At 38.4% G+C, this 22,549-nt stretch overlaps 1 protein-coding gene across 1 annotated transcript in view; it reads left to right on the forward strand.

The window, feature by feature from the left end:
- Positions 1–6,759: 6,759 nt before the first annotated feature.
- LOC135274843 (uncharacterized) overlaps positions 6,760–22,549 on the forward strand; it is a 51,848-nt gene continuing 36,058 nt past the window's right edge. The window contains exons 1-2 of the mRNA XM_064375811.1: positions 6,760–6,818; positions 14,761–14,985. Of these exons, the coding sequence (XP_064231881.1) occupies positions 6,760–6,818; positions 14,761–14,985 (284 nt within the window). The remainder of the gene's footprint in view (positions 6,819–14,760; positions 14,986–22,549) is intronic.

The following is a 22,549-nucleotide window of genomic DNA, read 5'->3' on the forward strand; positions in this document are numbered from 1 at the left end:
TCAAGTTTTAATGTGCATGCAGGCTACCTGGGTATCTTGTAAAACTTAAGATTCTGCTTTAGCATGTCTGGAGTAGGGCTTGGGATTCTGCAGTCTAATAAGCTTCAGGTGATGTTGGCTCTGTTGGTCAATGGATTACATTTAAAGTAGCAAACCCTGCCTTATACAGATCACTTCTAGGGTGAGATATTTATTTATGAGAAAGGATCACATCTTAAGAGAATCATTGAAAAATGAATTTGTTCAGAAAAGATAAGGTAAGACAAGCTAAAAATTGCTATGGTATAAATGTTTGTGTCTCCTTGAAAATCATGTTAAAATAAGTTTGGAATTTATTAATATTGGGACGGTTATGAAAATGGAGCCCTCAGGAATGAATGAGTGCTTTTATTGAAGAGGCCCAACAGATTTCAATTGTCCCTTTCTCCACGTGAGGACACAGTGAGAAGGCACCATCTATGAGAAAGCAGGGCCTCACCAGACACCGAATCCCCTGGTGCCTTGGTCTTGGATTTCCCAGCCTCTATTAATGTGAGAAATAAATTCACGTTGTTTATAAGCTACCCAGTTTATAACATTTTTTACAGCAACCTGAAGGGCTAAGACAGAAACTGTTTTAACAGTAACAGTAGAAAGGTCACCCTTAATTAACTAAGAACTCTTTCAAATTTATAATATAAACCATCCAAAGAAAACTAGACAAACTAGTTAACCAAAAAGAAAAAAAAATCACAGAAGACCAAACACAGATAACAAATGAATGTATGAAGACATGTTTGACCTCAGCAGTGATCATGGGATGTAAATTAAAATAACAATGAGATACTTCTCAGCCAGTACATAGGCAAAAGTTGAAAAGTTTGATAAAATCCAATGGGAAAATAGTCACCATCATACATTGTTGGAATATGAATTGGCACAACCTTTATATAACATTATCTATTTAGTCATATAGCATTAGCTATCTAAAAAATTTTAAGTGCACACATATACTTTGGCTTGTCAGTCCTACTTACAAAAGTCTTCTTTAATGAAGTAGATATAGGATTACATATATACATACAAAGATGTTTACTGCAAAAGCTTGAAAACAACCTGAAAACCTATCAGCTAATAATTGACTAACCTGTAGCACATGCAATATGACAGAACTTTCCAATAAATTCCTGCCTTCTAAGGGTGGGATGAGGAGGTAGTAAACTCTTTGCACTAAAATGTTCAATCTGAGGTCATAAGAAGTACTGTTTGGGAAATGCTTGTAGGGGACATCTTGCAAGACACAAGCCTGCATTATTTCTGTTTCCTTCTGACTCTCTGAGTCTACAAATTAGGCAGAGTGACCTTCTTACAGTAAAGGAAAAGAAGAAGAAGAGAGGCAAATTTTTCACTCTATTTACATCTGCTCTCCTCATTTGAGAATTGAGGCTTTGGGAGTAGGTTTAAGGGGTAGAATATTTTCTTTTTCTTTTTTCTTTTTATTTTTTTATTGCATTTTAGGTTTTGGGGTACATGTGAAGAACATGCAAGATTGTTACATAGGTACACACGTGGCAGTGTGATTTGCTGCCTTCCTCCCCTTCACCTATATCTGGCATTTCTCCCCATGCTATCTCTCCCCAACTCCCCACCCCCCGCTGTCCCTCCCCTATTTCCCCCCAACAGACCCCAGTATGTGATGCTCCCCTCCCTGTGTCCATGTGTTCCCATTGTTCAACATCCATCTATGAGTGAGAACATGCGGTGTTTGATTTTGTGTTCTTGTGTCAGTTTGCTGAGAATGATGGTTTCCAGGTTCATCCATGTCCATAAAAAGGACGCAAACTCATCGTTTTTGATGGCTGCATAATATTCCATGGTGTATATGTGCCACATTTTCCCTGTCCACTCTATCATCGATGGGCATTTGGGTTGGTTCCAGATCTTTGCTATTGTAAACTGTGCTGCAATGAACATTCGTGTGCATGTGTCCTTATAGTAGAACGATTTATAATTCTTTGTATATATACCCAGTAATGGGATTGCTGGGTCAAATGGAATTTCTCTTTCTAGGTCCTTGAGGAATTGCCACACTGTCTTCCACAATGGTTGAACTAATTTACACTCCCACCAACAGTTTAAAAGTGTTCCTATTTCTCCACATCCTCTCCAGCATCTGTTGTCTCCAGATTTTTTAATGATTGCCGTTCTAACCAGCATGAGATGGTCTCTCAATGTAGTTTTGATTTGCATTTCTCTAATGACCAGTGATGATGAGCATTTTTTCATATGCTTGTTGGCCTCATGTATGTCTTCTTTTGTAAAGTATCTGTTCATACCCTTTGCCCACTTTTGAATGGGCCTGTTTGGTTTTTTCTTGTAAATCTGTTTTAGTTCTTTGTAAATTCTGGATATCAGCCCTTTGTCAGATGGGTAGGCTGCAAAAATTTTTTCCCATTCTGTTGGTTGCCGATTCACTCTAATGACTGTTTCTTTTGCCGTGCAGAAGCTGTGGAGTTTGATTAGGTCCCATTTGTCTATTTTGGCTCTTGCTGCCAATGCTTTTGAGGTTTTGGTCATGAAGTCCTTGCCTATGCCTATATCCTGAATGGTTTTGCCTATGTTTTCTTCTATGGTTTTTATGGTGTTAGGTCTTATGTTTAAGTCTTTAATCCATCTGGAGTTAATTCTAGTGTAAGGTGTCAGGAAGGGGTCGAGTTTCTGCTTTCTGCATATGGCTAGCCAGTTTTCCCAACACCACTTATTAAACAGGGAATCCTTTCCCCATTGCTTGTTTTTATCAGGTTTGTCAAAGATCGGATGGTTGTAGATATGTTGTGTTGCCTCCGACGCCTCTGTTCTGTTCCATTGGTCTATATTTCTGTTTTGGTACCAGTACCATGCTGTTTTGATTACTGTAGCCTTGTAGTATAGTTTGATATCTGGTAGTGTGATGCCTCTAGCTTTGTTCTTTTTGCTTAAAATTGACTTGGCTATGCAGGCTCTCTTTTGGTTCCATATGAAGTTTAAGGTGTTTTTTTCCAGTTCTGTGAAGAAGGTCATTGGTAGCTTGATGGGGATAGCGTTGAATCTGTAAATTACTTTGGGCAGTATGGCCATTTTCACAATATTGATTCTTCCTAACCATGAACATGGAATGTTTCTCCGTTTGTGTCCTCTCTTATTTCGTTGAGCAGTGGTTTGTAGTTCTCCTTGAAGAGGTCCTTTACGTTCCTTGTTAGTTGTATTCCTAGGTATTTTATTCTCTTTGTAGCAATTGTGAATGGCAGTTCGTCCTTGATTTGGCTCTCTTTAAGTCTGTTATTGGTGTATAGGAATGCTTGTGATTTTTGCACATTGATTTTGTATCCTGAGACTTTGCTGAAGTTGCTTATCAGTTTCAGGAGAATTTGGGCTGAGATGATGGGGTCTTCTAGACATAAAATCATGTCGTCTGCAAATAGAGACAATTTGACTTCCTCCTTTCCTAATTGAATACCCTTTGTTTCTTTTTCTTGCCTGATTGCTCTGGCTAGAACTTCCAGTACTATATTGAATAGGAGTGGTGAGAGAGGGCATCCTTGTCTAGTGCCAGATTTCAAAGGGAATGCTTCCAGTTTTTGCCCATTCATTATGATATTGGCTGCTGAATTCTACCAGACATACAAAGAGGAACTGGTACCATTCCTTCTGAAACTATTCCAAATAATCCAAAAAGAGGGAATCCTTCCCAAATCATTTTATGAGACCAACATCATCCTGATACCAAAACCTGGCAGAGACTCAACAAGAAAAGACAACTACAGGCCAATATCCATGATGAACATGGATGCAAAAATTTTCAATAAAATACTGGCAAGCCAATTGCAACAGCACATCAAAAAGCTTATCCACCATGATCAAGTAGGATTCATCCTGGGGATGCAAGGCTGGTTCAACATACGCAAGTCTATAAATATAATTCACCACATAAACAGAACCAAAGACAAAAACCACATGATTATCTCAATTGATGCAGAGAAGGCCTTCGACAAAATTCAACAGCCCTTTATGCTAAAAACCCTCAATAAACTAGGTATTGACGGAACGTATCTCAGAATATTTTCATTCCTATGTATAGCAGTCACAGACTGAAGCTATTTCATTTAGATACATAATAAATTAGTAAAAATGGTTATTGGTTTCTCTATCTCTAATTGTTTGAACAAGATCCATATTTCAGAAAATGCCTCCTTCATATTCACAGTCACTAGCAGAAAGTGACTAATTTATGACTGGGCAGGGACACAGCGTCAAACACCCTGAGCATATGGATAAGTGACTCTCTGTGTGTCTAAGATCGATGGAGCCTGACGCCTGCTCCCTTGCCAAGAGCGTGGGCCAGCATAAATGTACTCAGGAAGGGGAGAATAGCATCTCATTATATACTGGGACGGAGTGAGCAGTGAGCAGCTGGATGCCTGCATTTCCCTCCACTAGCAGTTTGCAAACTGTAACACTTCCTCAGAGTTGTTTCTGGGGCTCAGCAAGCATTTATTACAAGTTAAATATGTTTAAATAATTATTTTTTAAAACCTAATTAAAAACTGGAAAACACATTCAATGGCATATATGCCAAATTTTAACATACCAGAAACTATCAAAATATTAATATACATGCTTATTGATAGGCTGTTTAGAAAATATTACAAATGTCAATGCATAAAATAAGTTTGTATAGAAAATACTGTTTCACCTATTTTGTGATTCATGATTTCATGATTTGTGATTTCATTTGGAAAAAGAAAATTATGCTAGAATTTTTAGAGACCCTTCCCCAAATCACAAGTTAGGGAAAGACAAAAAAGTAAGGGTGAAATGAACAGAGCCTGAGAAATCACTGTTAGAATCGTTAGTGCATATATTGCCCAAACCTTTAATGTTTTTATGTCTGTCCTTCAGAATGCCCCACATTAAAAAGTTCTTTATTAAACTTAGAGCATTTAAATGTATTTTAATCTTTTTAGAATTGGATAATTTTCTTATGTCATTCTTATTTTTTTACTGTATTTTTTGGGCAGAGAGGGGGTTGATGCTAGGCGTTGTATTTGAATTGAATTTTTGGTGATAAGGTTTAATATGATTACTTGCTAGACACTTTCTGTTCAAAGGAGGGGGCTCTTCTCAAAAAACTCAGTTCTTTTTCTATGATAAGCATATTTTGAGACATTAAATGAACTGGGAACTTTCCAGGACAAGGTCTGGAATTTAAGCACATAGGTTCAAATTCTAGGTCCACTATCTTAAGTAAAGGTTAATGTGGGCACGATTTCAAAGTTCTGGCTCAGTTTCCCTTTTTATAAGATAAAATAATAATGTTAACACTATCAGGTTCTGGTAAGGACCAAAGGACCTTTTACATATATTGATATATGTAAAATGTTTACCATGGTGTCTACCACATGACAAGCATTCCACAAATGTTAGTACCACTATTATTTTTATGCAACTTTTTGCCCAAATTTACTAGGAGAACCGTAAGTATCAAATAGAAAAATAAAGAGGAAGGCTAAAAGACAAAAGAGACATACTGTGTGCATCCATTTATATCATATAGTTGTCAAAAACACGTGTACTATTATTTGATTTTTCAATGAATCCTGTGAGCTATGCACATGTAAGAACCAAGGTACTCAGAAGTTAAGACATCACAGCAAGTGGTAGTGGCAGACAGGGTAGACAGAAACAAGAGCTTTTAACTCCCAGTCTGGTACCCTTTCTTCCATGGTATTCCTTCTGTCATAGATGCCAAGATAGAGTTATTAAAGTTAACCTTGAGTTGCCAAATTTTCATTCTCTTCATTATTTTTGATAGACACGGAATCCTGATGTCTCCTAAATCAGTAGTCTCCAAACTTTTTGGCACCAGGGACCAGTTACACAATTTTTCTACAGACAGGATGGGAGGAGATGGTTTCAAGATGAAACTGTTCCACCTTGGATCATTAGGCATTAGTGAAATTCTCATAATGAGTGCACAACCTGGCATGCACAGTTCACAATAGGGCTGGTGCTCCTATGAGAATCTAATGTCAATGCTGATCTGACAGGAGACAGAGCTCAGGCAGTAATGCTCGCTTGCCACTCACCTCCTGCTGCACAGCCCGGGTCCTAACAGGTCAGGGATCAGTACCAGTCCATGGCTGGAAAGTGGGGACCCCTGCCCTAGATGGTAACCATTCATTCATCCACTCCTCTAATATTTGTTTTGTGTAAATATATATGACAATGGGCAACACCCAAACTGGGTGAAGCAAAGTAGGAAAGAATTCAGCAAAGATGTTCTATCAGTCAGGAAAACAAAATAAAATCACTCCAGTTATCTTAATAGACAAAAAGTCACATAGGAAATTGGTGTTAGAGGACTGAAAAGGCAAATAGAAACATGGACATAATACAGAGAAAGTGAGTGCAGCCTTCACCTCTACGGATGGGGAAAACACAGGGAAGAAGTTGGGGGTCATTAGAATCCAGAAATTTAGAGGAGGAGTCCCTTCAAGCTAAACTCATACTACCCAGAAGAAGGCAGCTGACTGGCTGGCATTGGTGTTTCTGTGGTTGTATGAGGAAAAGGCTTCTGCAAGGGAGAAAAACAACTGGAAACTGAAACAACGCAGGTTACCAGGGTGCAAATGCACTGCTGGAGTGATGCTGCAGGAACAGGAAGCAAACAGGAAGTACTCGGTCCCTTCCCCTTTCTCTGGTTCCTCATTTCCCTCTAGCGCCTCTTTGGCAGAGTCTAGCATGGCACCAGCAGGCCAAGTTGAAACGTGGTTTGCAGAGAGCCAGCCCCAGCATCACAGGTGAGTTTGGAACTGAGACAATAGATTAACAACCAGCACAGCTGTACTCACATACTGTTATAGTTAATTGATATTAATATGTAAGGTGTGCTATAAAGGAAGAAATTATTATTTTTTACTAGGAAACTCCTAGACTCAATTATATCTAATTGGATTTCGTGTCCTGATTACTGTTTATCTTCTATATTATCTCAATTTCTTCAGCCCTTCTCCATTCCCACTCACAATGCTCCAGACTAAACCTGTATCATGTCTTAGTCGACTTATTCCAGTTGATTTCACCAACCTCCAGTTTTACTACCTCCAGCCCATCCTACCTGCCAACCAAACAATTCCTATTACTCCACACTTAACGCCCTTAATTAACCTTCTGTAACCTACAGAATAATAGCTAAACTTGCTCATAGAATATAGGCTGCCTTTCCTTCCAACCTGCCCACATCCTACCTCAGATCTCATCTGTGTTAAAACTTCTCAAAACCCTTACTTTAATATTACACCATAACAAAATTGAGGGGTAGGCTGGGGAGCTAAGTAAAAGCAATATGTGTTTAGAATGAAAGAATTACCACAATCGAGCACATCTATAATTAACTGCACCCAGCATTCTCTTGCTGGCAAAAGCATTAGGGGCTAACAGAAAGAAGGACATTGAGAGAGTGGCTCAGTCATCCAACGACTCATAAAAATCTGCCAAGGACTCAAAACCATATAAAAACAAACACACATATTTTAAAACTTTTGGATGCTTAATACTTCAAAAATATAAATAATAGCCAAGCAATGGTTTTTGAAAAAATATAGAGAAGTGAAGGACAAATTTTCCCATATTCAGTGTCCAAGGATTGTATTATTAACAACTTTCTTAGACATGAATTGGAGAAACAGCTGGCATTTTTATTAGTAAAACAGTTTTAAAATCTATTGTAATATCTTACCAATAATAAAATGTCTTTTCAAAAGTAAAAATGAATAGCTAAGATATACTGAAAACTTTTATATTGCAGGCACTATTCTAGGCACTTACATATATTGTCTCATTTATTTCTCACCAGATCCCTATAAAGTATACTTTTATTATCCCATTTTACAGATATGGAAAGTGAGGCTCTATGAAGTTAATTATCTTGCCCAAGATCACACAGCTACCAGGTGGTGGTACCACTAGCTCTTTGAGGGTCAATAAGGTGAAAAGTTAGTAACTACTTGCAAATAACTCTTTATTTCTCTGTGGCCAGAAATAATTTTTCAATACTTGGTTTAAAACTTAATTTGGTTTAAATGGGGTTTTAAAGGTCCACGGAAAGAATTTTTTCAATAGGCTCTATCACATCATAATTTAAAAATGGCAGGGGAGTTTTTAATTTAGTGGTTGATAGATAAAATATAAATGAGTTCAATTGTGCCTTGATTAAACAAGAATAGTTACAGCCCCAAGACAGAAGAGAAGCCACATTTCTATCCTGGGAGTTCAGTGTAGACAGATCTTGCTGAAGCAGCAGTATGGTGAGAAAGTTAGTTCATCAGAATAAGTTGGAGTTCTAGTAACCATTTGGCAGGAGACTGCAATTCATGAAAGCAACTATTTCCAAAGGCAGCCTCACCGGTGATAGATCTGACCTATAACCAAGGCCAAAGTAAAGAACTGCTGATGCAAAGTAGAAGTCCCAGTATAAATTACATACCTACCATGAGTTAACCACAGGTTAATTCTGAAAGAGTTGAGATGACTAATAATCGTACTGTTTATCAGGCATCTACTAGGTGTTGGCCAGTCACCCTGTTAAGCCCTCTATATATGTTATCCAATTTTAACCTCAGATAAACTGCATGGAACATTTTTATCTCCATATTACAGATGAGGAAATAGAAGTAAATTAGAATAAGTAACAAGATCATCGAGGTAGGAAAACCACCTTCAAACCTAGATTTATTCGAGTTTAAAGCCTCTGCTCTTTCTACTGCCTCACACTGCCTCAGCTATTACTGAACATAGATTCTTATTTATTTCTATAACAGCTCTGATTATTTAAGCAATAGAGTTTTGTTTCCAGAAAATAGAACCCCTCATTTTCAATTCGGCTAGAAAGGTCTGTACAGCACTTTCTTTGCGATGAAAAGCAAAATTGTCTTTAAGAGCAACCCATTACAGCTGCTCCAGCCTTTGTCCCTCTGGCTCAGAAGGTCTATAGCATGTGCTTAGAGTTTGCAAATCCTACACACCAACAGAATAATGCACTCCATCATTCAGGAGTAACGTGCTAGGATTGAAGGTGGTTAGGTGGAGAGAATGGATGATTCCCTGACTAGTGCAGGGCAGTCATGCTGGTAAATATGCAGAGAGGACTGGTACAGTGTTTTGATTTGTCACTACTTATGTTAAGTAGGCAAATATTTTGAATGTCATCTTTGTGAGGAGAGGCTTGTTGGGTCACAGAAGGTAAATGATTGTTTCTTTAATTTGTAAAAGTTAATTCTGTAAGCAAAAAGACCAATAAGAAATGAGTAACTAATAAGAATACTGAACATAATTATGAAAAATGGTGAAGCTATTGCCAATTTCAGCTCTGTGGACACATTCTAGGAGGTTTTAACTGCAAGAAATGCTCAGTTATGTTCAAGTCAGGAGGAACTGCTGATTGAGAAACATTGAAGATCAACAAATTCCTCTTACTATTTAGGTGATAGTATTCTTTATTTTTATTCCAATTATGCATGGTATTTAAATAAGGAATATTCTGGAAGCTCTGCTTAACTGTTTCAGAGTACTTCTATTTTTATTAATTGTGGACTTTCTTAAAGATAATTATTTGAGATCTAGCATGTGCAAGTTGCCTATGCTAGTGGCAGCTCATTACTCAGGTAGCTCAGCTTTCTTTTCCTTACTGGAACTCTAGCTGTACAGACTTATTCCATGATCCAGTCATCACCTGGATGTAATTACCTAAACTGTAGTCACTTAGAAAGAAATAATAGTTTCTAGGGTGTTATTATTTTTTCATAAACAAAAACCTATGCAATTCAATTAATGTGGATGTTATAAGGCATGTTAAATTCATGTTTTCTTTTCTCTCTCTCTTTTTTTATTTTTTAAGACGGAGTCTCACTCTGTCACCAGGCTGGAAAGCAGTGGTGCGATCTCAGCTCACTGCAATCTCTGCCTCTCAGGTTCAGGCAATTCTCCTGCCTCAGCCTCCTGAGTAGCTGTGACTACAGGCATGCGCCACCACACCCAGCTAATTTTTGTATTTTTAGTAGAGATGGGGTTTCACCATATTGGCCAGGATGGTCTCGATCTCTTGACCTCATGATCCACCCGCCTCAGCCTCCCAAAGTGCTGGGATTACAGGTGTAAGCCACCACACCTGGCCTAAATTCATATTTTCTTCATACAAATATAAGTTTACTGGACTTTTTTTTATCTGATAACTATAGTGATCTAAGTCTAATTCTTCAAATATAATTTTTTTTAATTTTTCTGAATTGGATGAAATTACAGTAAGACAGCCAGAAAAATGATTTATAATCAGACCCCAAGAGAGTAATCAATTTACACTTTGAAGCATGAAATCTGACTGCCCTTTCCTCTTATGTAACACACGAGGTACTACAATTTATTGGCCATAAAACTACTCATTCATACTCAAAGCATTTTGTCCCATGATCTCTCTATGCAATTTTCAAAGAAAGGATTGATGTGAAATTGGTTAACTATATACTTCATATAGAAAAAACTCCACCAGTGTTTTTTAGTTCTGCTTAGGAAGAAGATGGCCATACACTGGTAATGGAATTCTGCAGTTAACGTTCACAATATATTTTATTCAATTGACTATTAATTAATTTTTTAGGCCTCCAGAATTATTAATTTGTCTTCCCACATACTTTTTTCTTCCCCAGGTTATAAAGTTAGACAACATTTTCTTTTCCAGCTTTTAAATTTACTACTGCAATACCCTTCCTTCCAAAAAAAATTTCATTCAGAAAATAAGGTAATTTAATTTACATTACTTTAAAAATAACAGATTCTAAGTAATGTCAAACTCATTCCCCACTATTCAATTTATATTCAAAGGTCCAACTGATGCTCATATTACAAAGATTGATAGAGTAAATTGTCAAATGTTCAGTAAACTTTTCAAGGACGTGAGAAAGATGCTTGGATCTTTTGTAAACATGTATTCTGGTAAAAATTCCCAAAATTTATATAATTTGAATATGAATAGAGGTCTATTTCATTTTCAATATCATGTATGTCAATGCTTTTTCGTCTATAAAAACTGTTGTGTATTAAAAATGGAAAGTTTACATTTTTATTTTCAAAATGTTTTGAATCTCAGGAATTCTTCCCCTCTTTTAAAGAAATTATAATGGCATTTTTTATAATTTCTTTATAATAATAATTTCTTTATAATAAAGAAATTATAACAACACTTTTTAGTTATCTTAAAGTCACTTTTATGCTTGCTTTTAAATTTACTTCCATTTGGAAATGAAACATATCACCTATTGTCTCTGAATCTTCTAGAGCAAAAAGTTTTAGTCACAATTTGAGGAGAAAGTATATTTTGTTAAGGTCGAGTGATTCCTTTAATAGAATAACTTCTCCATAAAAAGGACTAGGAGAATATAATCATTTTTATCAAAATTATGCTTTTCTTTGAGTATGTTCAATCTAGCACAAAAGCCTTGCTAAATAATCAGCTATCACCTCTCATTCATAAGGGTCTTTCTTTGATTGTAAGAAAAACAAATTTAGTAGTAATTCTCTGCACTCCGGGCAACTGTTCCTTATACAAGGAACTGCCCATTAAAATCACTTTAAAATAGGCTTTAGAGGGTTATCAAGAAGAATGCTTTAGAAGTTTCTAAGATACTCGATACGTAAAACTGAACAAAGGTAGATTTAGTCAAATACAAGTATTAGACTACTTACAATTTGAAGCAGGCTGATTTATACTGTTTCTGATGTCCTGCTAACTTATTTTAAAGGTGAGGAAATTTCCTATGACTTGAATTCTACTATGCTTTTTCCAGAGCAAGTTGTATTGATAAATCATCCAGTTCCTTATCACAAAATGGGCAGTCCGTGAACCACATTGGCATCATCTGGGAATGTGTTAGAAATGCAGCATCTCAGACCTACTGAATCAGAATACACATTTTTAGTGAGATACCCAGGTGATACATAAGCATATGAAAGTTTATGAAGCATTGATCTACTTAACATTGATACTTGGAAGGGCTAAACATTCTTTATTACAGTTTTCCAATCTATGTGCTAGGATGGGCTGTTATGCTGCAAATGGTTTGCAGATAAAGGACTCACCTAAGGGCTCCCTCAACCCTTGGAGCAGATGGGTGGAATTGACTCAGCCAGAAACCCCCAGACCATCTCCGGCCACCTGCAAGTGGCCTTGTCTCTTAATCCCAGTGTGCCGTACAGACACCATGTTCTATATGTGCCACTACATGGAAAAGGCAGCAAAGCACTGCTCTGATAAATTATGTTTAACCGGGTAATAATTTGATGGGACAAACCAGAAGGGAAAAGTAAATCAAAGTGAGAAGTCAAAGCTCTTGGGCACAGACAAATCAACAGTGAGGAAGTCAGGGTGAGACTGGAAATGTTCTCCTATTCTCCAACTCTTTGCAAAGTTAAATAAGTAAGATCTGCACAACTAAATGATGTTGGAAGAATAGTTCTTGTCTGGCAGAGTTAAGCCCTTGCTTTAAAAATGATTTGTCAATTAAAAATAATATTAATAAATATTAACTAGTTAATTAATTAAAAAGATATACCATTATAGCCAACAACATGCATAGAATTGTTCAACAGTTAAAACTTTAGGAATGGCAACAGGAAGATCACTTGACAGTGTTTCATGAATATTGCACAGTCCCTGTTCTCCATAGTGAGAAAACTTCCAGTTTTCCCTCAATATGGGCAGATGCCTTTCACAGAAAAACAGAAGCATAAAGTACTCCTCTCCTCCCTTATTAAAAGTGCTAGTGGATATGTCGATACCAATCCCATAGCTCTCGGAGAACAGGGGAGGGGAGGGGAGGGGAGGGGAGGGGAGAGGAGCAGCAAAGCTAGTAGCATTTATGAAACAGATGTCAGCCTAAATAACCAAAAGGCCAGAATCTAGTTTAAAGAGAGTTTATTCAAGTGCAAAGTTTGAGGATGGCTGCCTGGAAAACAAAGTCCAGTGAATGGAAGTCAGTGCTCTGAAGTATAGAAGTTTGGGGTTGTTTATGTAGACAAAGCTTAGGAAAGCTTTATGTAATTTCAACATCTTTTTTAAATAAGGCTTAATGTATAGTTACAATGATCTGATTAGTCGAGGTGGTCTTTTTCTTTCAAGAAGGTATATTTAACATTCAACATTACAGGTGTAACAGTCATGGGGTCTTTTACATCATCTGGTCTGAGCTAGGTACAGGACAATAAAAGAGCAATTAATCTCCAACAAAGATCAGTGACTAGAAGGTGAACAGGTCTGGCCTCTGGTTGTTTACAGAACAAGAACAATGAGGAAGAGAGCTAATTTATAATCTAAGAAGCAGAAGTTGCAAATATGCTACGTGCCTCAGTCTCCAGGGCTTAAATTCTTCTTTGGCATAATCAATTTAGAGGGTCCTGCAATTTTATTTTCTTTTACACAGAAAAGCCTCAAAGTAATAAATAAATCATTGGTGGCAGACATTTAGAAAAGCAGATTGGAGAAAAGCAATACTGTTTATAAGGATTCTGTGCTTACCAAAGACTGAACTTTGGAAAAATTAATAAGACTGGGTGATCACTTTAATTTGTATTAAAGGTCATAATAAAGAAGTCAGTTGTTCTTTATTTTTTTCATTGTTCAATACATGTGGGTGTACAACAAAAACAAGAGAAAATTCAGAAGAGGATCAACAAGCCCAAATATCAAGAGAATAATAGAATATAGGCCAAATTAGAACAGACATTTCTCTTAGCTATATTTGTCAAACTGTTTGACCAGTGCTTTGAAGGAATGGCTTAGAAGTTGATATAAGAACCCAGCTATAACAATTGTCATTGTTGTACGTGGCATTGTGCTTTAGTTAATTTTTCAGCTAATACTTTATCTCATTCATTAATATGATTCTATCTCAATTTTTTTATTTTAAAGAGAAAAAAACTAAAGAATCTCAGTTTCAGCTTCTCTTACAGCATAACAATGACTTTAAATTGGTTTATCTTACTATAGCTTTTTTTCAAACCTATTTTCCAAATAACTATTAAAGAAACTATTTGAGAACAAATTATTTTATGTCTCCTTCCTGCTTCTATTGTTCCTATGACATCTCGTAGCTTTCTGGATTGTTTAAATTCCTTCATTTGGCACTGACGTTTCTTTAGGATTTCTTAAATCTCCACTTCCTCTGCTACCCACCTGCATCCAATTCCATCAAACTGCTGTCATCCTCCAACCACACAATGCTTTACAGTGTCTTGTGCCTTTGCACCTGCTGTCATCCCACAAACATGCTCTTCTCCTATGTTCACTTGCAAAATCTTTGTCATCCTTGAAGCTTCAGCTCCAGTATCACCTCCCGTAGAAAGTCCTTCTCTCTTCTCTCCATCTTGTGAAGTGTTCTCTAACCCTGAGCATGTCTTGATCATGGAATTTTTCACAGGGTATTGCCATCAGGACCTGTGTCATAGGTGTGTGGCCAATGCAGTATCATTGAGTCTTGCACTCTGAAGGGCCCCATACTTTATTTAATGCTCTGTTGTCATCATCTTAAAATTCTTAATAATATTAGCTTTGATTTGTGTTTTGTAGGTGAAGTCCAATGGGACAATGAAGTATGCACATGAACAGAAGAGATACAGGCAATATGCATGCAATGGACTGAATGAGCAGAGGATATACAAATAATATGCATGTAAAATATGTATATAAACTTCTAGCCCTCGATGTGATGATATTAGGAGGTGTAAGGAAATTAGTCATGAGCGTGAAGTCTTCATGAACAGTAGTGCCTTATTAAAGGGGTCCCAGAGAGAGAGAGCTCTCTTGCCCTCTTCCCACCATGTGGGGATCCAGGAAGACAGCCATTTGCCAACCAGGAGCGAGTCTGCATCAGAACCTGACCACTCTGGCATACTGATCTTGGACTTCCAGACTTCAGAACTGTGAGAAATAAATTTCTGTTGATTTTAAGCCACACTGTCTATGGCATTTTATCATAGCAGCTGAACTAAGCCAATGCATGTTCATAGGGGAGCCATTCCTTACTGTCCCATTAGCATAAACAATTTGCAATGCCAAAGATTGCAGAATTCCAGTGCACCCACATGCATGAAAGTTCCTCAAGACTCAAAATTATACTACAAGATAAGCATGTTACATGGACTACTGAGTAAGCAGTGGCACTTAGAATTTCAAGAGGCCTTGCCTTACCTTCCAACTAGAATTTTATTTGAATGCATAAAGAAAGCAATGATGTTGTAAGAAACATGAATGAGCAAGAAACTATCATTTTTTTCAACTCTTATTACTTGAAAAGTATATTAGCCAACCACTCCTATATTAGCCAACCACTCCTGCAGAAAATCATATAGAAGAAAGGGAAAGATAGGGGAGTCCGTAGTTCCTTTGCTTGCAGTTTACTACTCATTAGTAAGCTAAACGTAGAGTGTTGGTAGAATGCATGAATGACAAGATGTGAAAAGAAAAACAGTCGAGTTAGCCTTGTGCAGCATTTCTACTGTTCTGGCAAAAACAAAATACTACAATTACATCATTTTGGTGATTCTGCATAAATTTAATGTTGCAATACTTGAATTTAAGACCAGCATTGTACAATACAAATGTGGATGACGAAATTCATGCTAATAATTTACAGTTTAATTTTTTCGTTACTTAAATATTAAATACCACATTAAAAAATACCATGCCAAGTCTTAGCACTGCTTATGTTACCTTTTACCTGCTTTTTCAACAAGAGGTTTCACATTTTTATTTTGCAGTAAATCCTACAAATTACATAGCTGGCTATGGTATGATGGTAAATTCCGTTTTCATTTCTATGTACCACATTAAATTAGGAGCTGCTTAAAGGTGGGGATTGTGACAAGTTTTTTTCTCTTATTATTCCTAGGGCTTACATATAGCAAGCTCTCAAAAAATGGATTTCAAATGGCAAGTGCAGTTAATTTTAATGTTTCAAGAAAGGTGAGACCAAGGAAGCAGTTCTTTTTCCAGAGGCATCTCAAGTATATTTGTCCTGAGTGTGTCAAATATGGAATCTAGAGAGTAAAACCAATTTCCTGATCAATTAGCCCTGGATTTGAACACTGGCTAGGTCTATGTTAGGCCTTGTGGGAGATTTACATTGTGTTTTGGAATCATTCTGTGAGTAAGTAAGTGGCTGCTTACTCACAGAAACGTGGGATAACAAGTGCAGAGGATCAGGACTGGCAATGAACATGCACATGCAGGCATAACATGGGCTGGGAGATTTGCCTCAGATACTAAACTGGATCTTTATCTTAGTAGATAAAAGCATGATTCCCCCATTGGGAACTCCAGTGACTCAAGGTGAGGTAAGAGGGTTCTGACATATGGACTAGGAGCAGCCACACATGTAGTCAGTAGCCTGGGTCCCCAGATTATTATCAAACAGGAATTACATGTAGAATTTATGTGAAACAACCTGGGAATTGGTCACTAGGGAAGCTGGGAATCAGCAGCAGAACTGCAGGCCTCAGGGAAGGGCAACCGAAGGGGAAGACAGGGCCCCAGTCATGGAGGGCAGTGGGGTCAGGGAAGGTTCCCAGACAAGACCTTGAAAGGACCAGAGCAGGAGCCTGACACATAACCAACGCCAGGGGTGAGATGGGGACCAAAGAAACAGAGACTGTGATAGGCTCAGGCACTCAGTTGGTTAATGACACAGAACGTGAAATGGATAGGGAGAATAAAGGAGAAGGCAACCTAGAGGCCAAAGAAAGTATTTCAGGGGAATGAGGAAGAAGAACATAGAGAAAATATCTAGAACTAAGATAAAAAACCTATAGTTTGGTTAGAGAAAAAAAAAAGACAAATATATGTGAAACAAAATAGAGTTGAAATTTAACATAACATATTATGGACAGATAATGGAGTTCTTATTTAAGTACTATGGGAAGTCAAAGTGAGTTGAAGAAGGGAGAGAAGGCTTCCTGGAAAAGGTGGCATAGGACCTGGATGTTCAAGGAAAAAATACTCAGTCCACTCAGGAGGAATATAATGATCCCACAGAGAGCTGCAAATGGGAGTGGTCTCCATAAGGGGTTTGTGCTTAGGAGTGTGAGGTGTAGGTAAGAGCAGTACGATAGGCTGAATCATGCCCCTTCCAAAGATATCCATGTCCTCATCCCCAGAGCCTGTGAATATTGCCTAATATGGCAAAAGGAGCTGTGCAGATAAGATCAAGGGATTGAGATGGATTAGCCAACTAGAACGTTCTTTGAATGCATAAAGACAATTATTACCTTCCAACTAGAACTTTCTTTGAATGCATAAAGAAAGGAATGATGTTGTAAGCAACATGAATGAGCAAGAAACTATCATTTTTTTCAACTCTTATTACTTCCCTATATTAGCCCAATACAATCACAGTGGTCCTTATGAGAGGGACACAAGAGGAGTCAGAGTCAGAGGAGAAAGCGGATTCCTGATGATGGAAGCAGACACTGCAGTGATGTGCTTTGGAGAAGGAGGAAGTAATTACAAGCCAAGGAATACAGGCAGCAACTAAAAGCTGAAAAAAGCAAGGAGGCAGATTGTCCCCTCAGAACCTCCAGAAGGAAAGACCCCACCAACCTCTTGATATTTGCTCAAACTGATTTTTTGCTTTGCCTCCAAAATAGTAAGAGAATAAATTTGTGTTGTTTGAGCCACTAAATGTGTTGTAATTTGTTACAGCAACAGTTGGAAACTAAAACCAGTGATAGGAAGCATGGACTAAACTATAGAGATCTTTGTGGTCACTATAGCCATGGTTATGAAAACAAATGTAACCAAGCATATGAGAGAACTTGCTGTGAGATGCTTTCTTCTGCGTTCACAATGGATCACAGTAGCCCACCTTGAGATAGCCCTTGACAGTGGAGGCTCCACTGAACTCAACCTACAGCACCATGTTGAGAATCCTCAGCTGCAACAGATTTTTTTCTCACAGTCTGGAGGCTGGAAGTCTGAAGGGAAGGTGCCAGCAGGGTTAGTTTCTAATGAGGTCTCTCTTTCTGACTTGTAGATGGCCATTTTCTCACTGTGTCCTCACATGGCCTTTTCTCTGAGTATATGAGGAGAGAAAGATCTTTGTTGTCTCTTTCTTATTTTATGTGGACACCAGTTCTATTGGATTAGGGCCCAACCCTTATGTCCTCATTTGAACTTATTCCCTTCTTAAAGGCTCCATCTCCTAATACAGACATACTAAGCATTAGGGCTTCAACATGTGAATTTGGTGGGGGACACAATTTAGTCCATAAAAGATGATAATGATCAAGATGGCATCATCCTGTACTTTTAGGATCCATGACCTCATATATATTGTTGTTATGAAGACCATATTGGAAAGCATAATGAAAACCACTTCCAGAACACCCTTTATTTTTATGCATACTCAAGACTTTCCTAATGTCACAATCTGTCAAGGAATTCATCCGTCTGCCATAAAAAAGAAAATGATACCAGGTGGGATACTGTGACCTTTTCCCCCACTCACCTATGTGAAATACTAATTATAGAAAGTACAATGGAGAAAATATTTTGCTCAAAACCTTGCAGCTGGGACCCTGCTGTCTGGATGTAATTATACAAACTGGAATTGATTTCAGGCAGGACAGGAAGGCTACCATCCCAGCTATATAAAGTGCCTAGGGAGTTCCTCTAATTACCACTAACTAGAGATTTAGTCTTATATCTCTTTCAAATAACGTCAGCAGCAGCAGAGACAGCCTGCACCTTCCAACATCACACTCCTTCATTAGTTTGCTCTGACTCACCCTCCTCACATCCTACCCGTGATGAACTTTCCATCGAGTGATTTATTTTTCCATATACTCAGTAGCACTTAAGCAAATGCCTTCTTTTCACCTTCTTTCTTTCCTACCAAATTATCGTCATGCCTCCTCTATGCAAGGACATTCATATGTGCTATTTTATTCAGGCCTCATTTTAACTCTTCTAAGTAAATATCATCCCTCTAGATGGGCAAAGTGGGGATCAGGGTGGTTTTGCAGCTTGACACCAGCATTGAGTCACCCCAGTAAGGATCCGGAGGGATGGAAGGATAAGAGAAGGGGGAGAGAAAAATGGAAAAAGAAGGGGAGAAGGGGAGAGGCCAGCACTAGTAGGGGTCTGGCAGTAGTGAAGTCTGCAAGGCTCTACCTCAGCCTCCCCACAGGGTCAAGATGAGCCTACACATTCCCCCAAGGTCCTGTGCTCAGAGATTAATTTCATGAAAATTCATTATAATGAGAGCTTGTACAACCTGCTTGATGAGAATTAGCTGGATTTGCTGTCCATACATGACAAAATGGTAGTGCTTTTCTATGAATAAGCTCTGACTCCTCTGCCTAATGAGAGCTTACAGTCAGCCTAAAGGAAAACATGCTCTATCTTTGCTGTCAATTTCCTTTGGTGCTTAGTGCATGAGAATAACTTTTTTTTTGGTCTTTCTTTCATAGACTTCTCTCCAGCCAAGTTAGAACAGGACCCCCAAATCTGCCCAAAGGCCAGCTAGTTCCCTAGGTCAGCCCCAGATATGACCAGAGCCAAGAAGTCCTGTCATATCACACCCATCCAAGCACTGGGGGAGACTGGCCCCCCTCTCAGCGGCCCTGTCTCTAGGGCTACAGCTTTGATTTCTTTGGGAAGATGTGCAATGGCCTGGCTCTACTTCTCTTTCTTCTCTCTGTGGCCTCTGAGTTGGGAAACATGGGCTGGATGCCACAGGACAAACCAATAAATATTGTCCTAATTCTGTTTTTCTATGAGAAAAATTGAAAATAATCACTGAGATGGTTAATTTTATATGTGAACTTGACTAGGCCATAGGGTGCCCAGGTATTTGATCACACATTATTCTGGATGTGTTTGTGAGGGTGTTTCTGGGTGAAATTAACATTTGAATTAGAAGACTGAGTAAAGCACATTCCATTCCCAGTGTGGGTGGCCCAATCAGATGAAGGCCTGAATAGAACAAAAACCCTGACCCTCCCTCTAGTACAGAGGGGACTCCTTCTGTCTGACTGCTTTGAGCTGGGGCAATGTTTGTTGTTTTTCCTGCCTTTGGACTCAAACTGAAACACTGGCTCTTCCTGGATCTTGAGCCTGCCAGCTTTCAACCTGGCACTACACCATGGGCTCTTCTGGTTCCTACCTCTTCGGACCCAGACTGGAGGTAGCCAGCTTCTGACTGTGGATCTCTCAGACTATATAATCACATGAACCAATTCCTTAGCATGAATACATACTCATGCTGTTTCTCTGAAGAACTCTAATACAGTCGCTGATATACAACTTTTGTGAGACTTTTAGAATATGATTATGTTTACAAAAAATTTTCAAGTTGTCAGACAAATGCACAGTGTAAAAACCACAATTTCACCAAGGCCTATCTTAATTGAGGGGATGAAAGAGAAGGGGTGACCGGTGGTTAGTGTCCCAGTCTGTCCTCAGACTGATGTCATTCACTGTTGGTCCCCAGTGCTGAAATCAACGCGGGTGGTATGATTTCTAGACTCTAAATTCAAGAATTAAAAAATATCAATTTCTTTATTTTCTCTAAATCAAATGGAATATAAAAGTGTATCTATCTAATCAAGCTGCAATGTTAGAAATTCACCTTACGTAATAGCGGGCTGACTTTCTATTCAAATCTAAAAAGAACCTGGAAGTCTTATTTGTGTTTAGAAAATATCTCTCCCCTTCAGTTGCTTTGGGGGCCTTCATTCTTCAGGCCGTCATGAGTGCCACTCACTACATCTACATTGCCTAGTGCACAGGTTCCTCACACTCCGGTAACTTTAAGTCAAGTCATCTTAAGGCAGATATGGAAATGTTTGCAGAGACTGGAAATCCAACCCCCTACATAGGCGCCCCATTACCACCTCCGATGTGTTGCCACACTCTTGGGGCACAGAATTTAGCTGCAGCAAATTTAAAGATAAGCTATTTTCTTTCAATTAGTAATTGGGTCCAGCTACAACCCACAGCCCATACACTTTTCTCCCCTTCTCACAAGAGGGAAGTCTTTTTCTGTTCTCTGCTCTTTCTCTCCTTTTCCTCAAAAACTTATTTAATTTCCACATTTCCCCTTCCCGTTTATCTAAAATATCCTATATTACTGCTTCATTAGGCTTAAAAACAAACAAACAAACAAAACCCTCAAACTCTGTTGATTTCAGCCTGCAAGTTTGAAGGGTTTTATATCACTTCTTCTGATAGTAGTGGCTAGACAACTTTCAGGAGGGAAGTGTACTGGTAGTAGCTTGATTAGGTTTTATGGGCATTATTAAACCCTTATGTCTAAGAAAAAAAGGTATGGTTTGCTTATTAGCATGGGGTTGAGTGTATTGTTCTTGCCAACAAAGACCAAACAAGATGCCTTTTAGTTTTATTCTCTCCCTTTCTAGATACCTGGCAAACCACAGTCTAATATAGAAAGGTTTCTTATATGCATTGCACCACATGGTCCTCCTTATTTAATCACATTTGCTTGAACTGTGGTGGACACCTAACCCAAGGGTAGCCAGTCTCTGACACAGCCTCAAGCAAGAGCCCTGCCCATGAAGGGCACATTATATGGATGATGATGGATCAAGTATGGACCCTTCATGTGAAGAAGTTTGAATTCAGAGACAAAAAATCATTGATAACAGAAGTCACAGAAGCGGAGAAAGAAGTGATGGGAATGAAGAACCAGAGAATGAACAACAATTCCCTGGTGCTAACGCAGTGATAAGACACCCAGTGATTACAACTATGTTCTCACGTAAGAGGTCCTCCAACTCCTCTATTTCTGAAAAGCCCCACTCTATGTGTCCCTGTTTTCCTTCCTTACCTGCATATTCTTCCTGCATATCCTAATCCTCTGTGCAAACCTGAGCCTCTCTGTGTGTCTTGCAACCTGAAAGAAGCTCACTCACATTTATTTCAAGAGGAGATTTTAAGGCTTAAGAGCAATAAACAATTTACTGATTATTTAACATTAAAATTACAGGTAATTTTATTCTGAAGTTTGAAGACTAAGAGGTTCTAGAGAAATAGCCACCAATAAAAACATCTCAAAACATACAAACCTCTGCCCCGGCTCCTCCTTCTCTGGATTTTGTTCTCCCTCTGTTTTCCTTCGGCTTTTCTTCTACTTTACAGCCCTCCCTCCCATCTCCCCCTCCATGATCTATCTTTCTCTGATGTGACTCCTTTTGTTTCCCTCTGGTCTCCTTGTTGTGTGAGTGTCTCTCCCACTCTCCCCTTCAACGTCTCCTTCCCTTACTCTTTCTTTCACACTCTCTTCCTTTGCTAGGTGCCTCCTAACCATTCACTTCCCATTACCTTCCTTACTACCACCCTTTAAAGTCCACAAAATGGAAAGGAAGTCTATTTACTAGAATTGATTGTGTCTATCACATTTTGTGTCCTGTTTTCTTTATTGAATAGCAGGTGACTTGAGCATTTCATTTTTCGCCTAACAGAAGAAAG

This window comes from Aotus nancymaae, unplaced genomic scaffold (genome assembly GCF_030222135.1).
Source record: "Aotus nancymaae isolate 86718 unplaced genomic scaffold, 86718_ANA_hifiasm-v0.15.2.pri h1tg000014l, whole genome shotgun sequence".
In the NCBI taxonomy this organism is placed as follows: Eukaryota; Metazoa; Chordata; class Mammalia; order Primates; family Aotidae; genus Aotus; species Aotus nancymaae.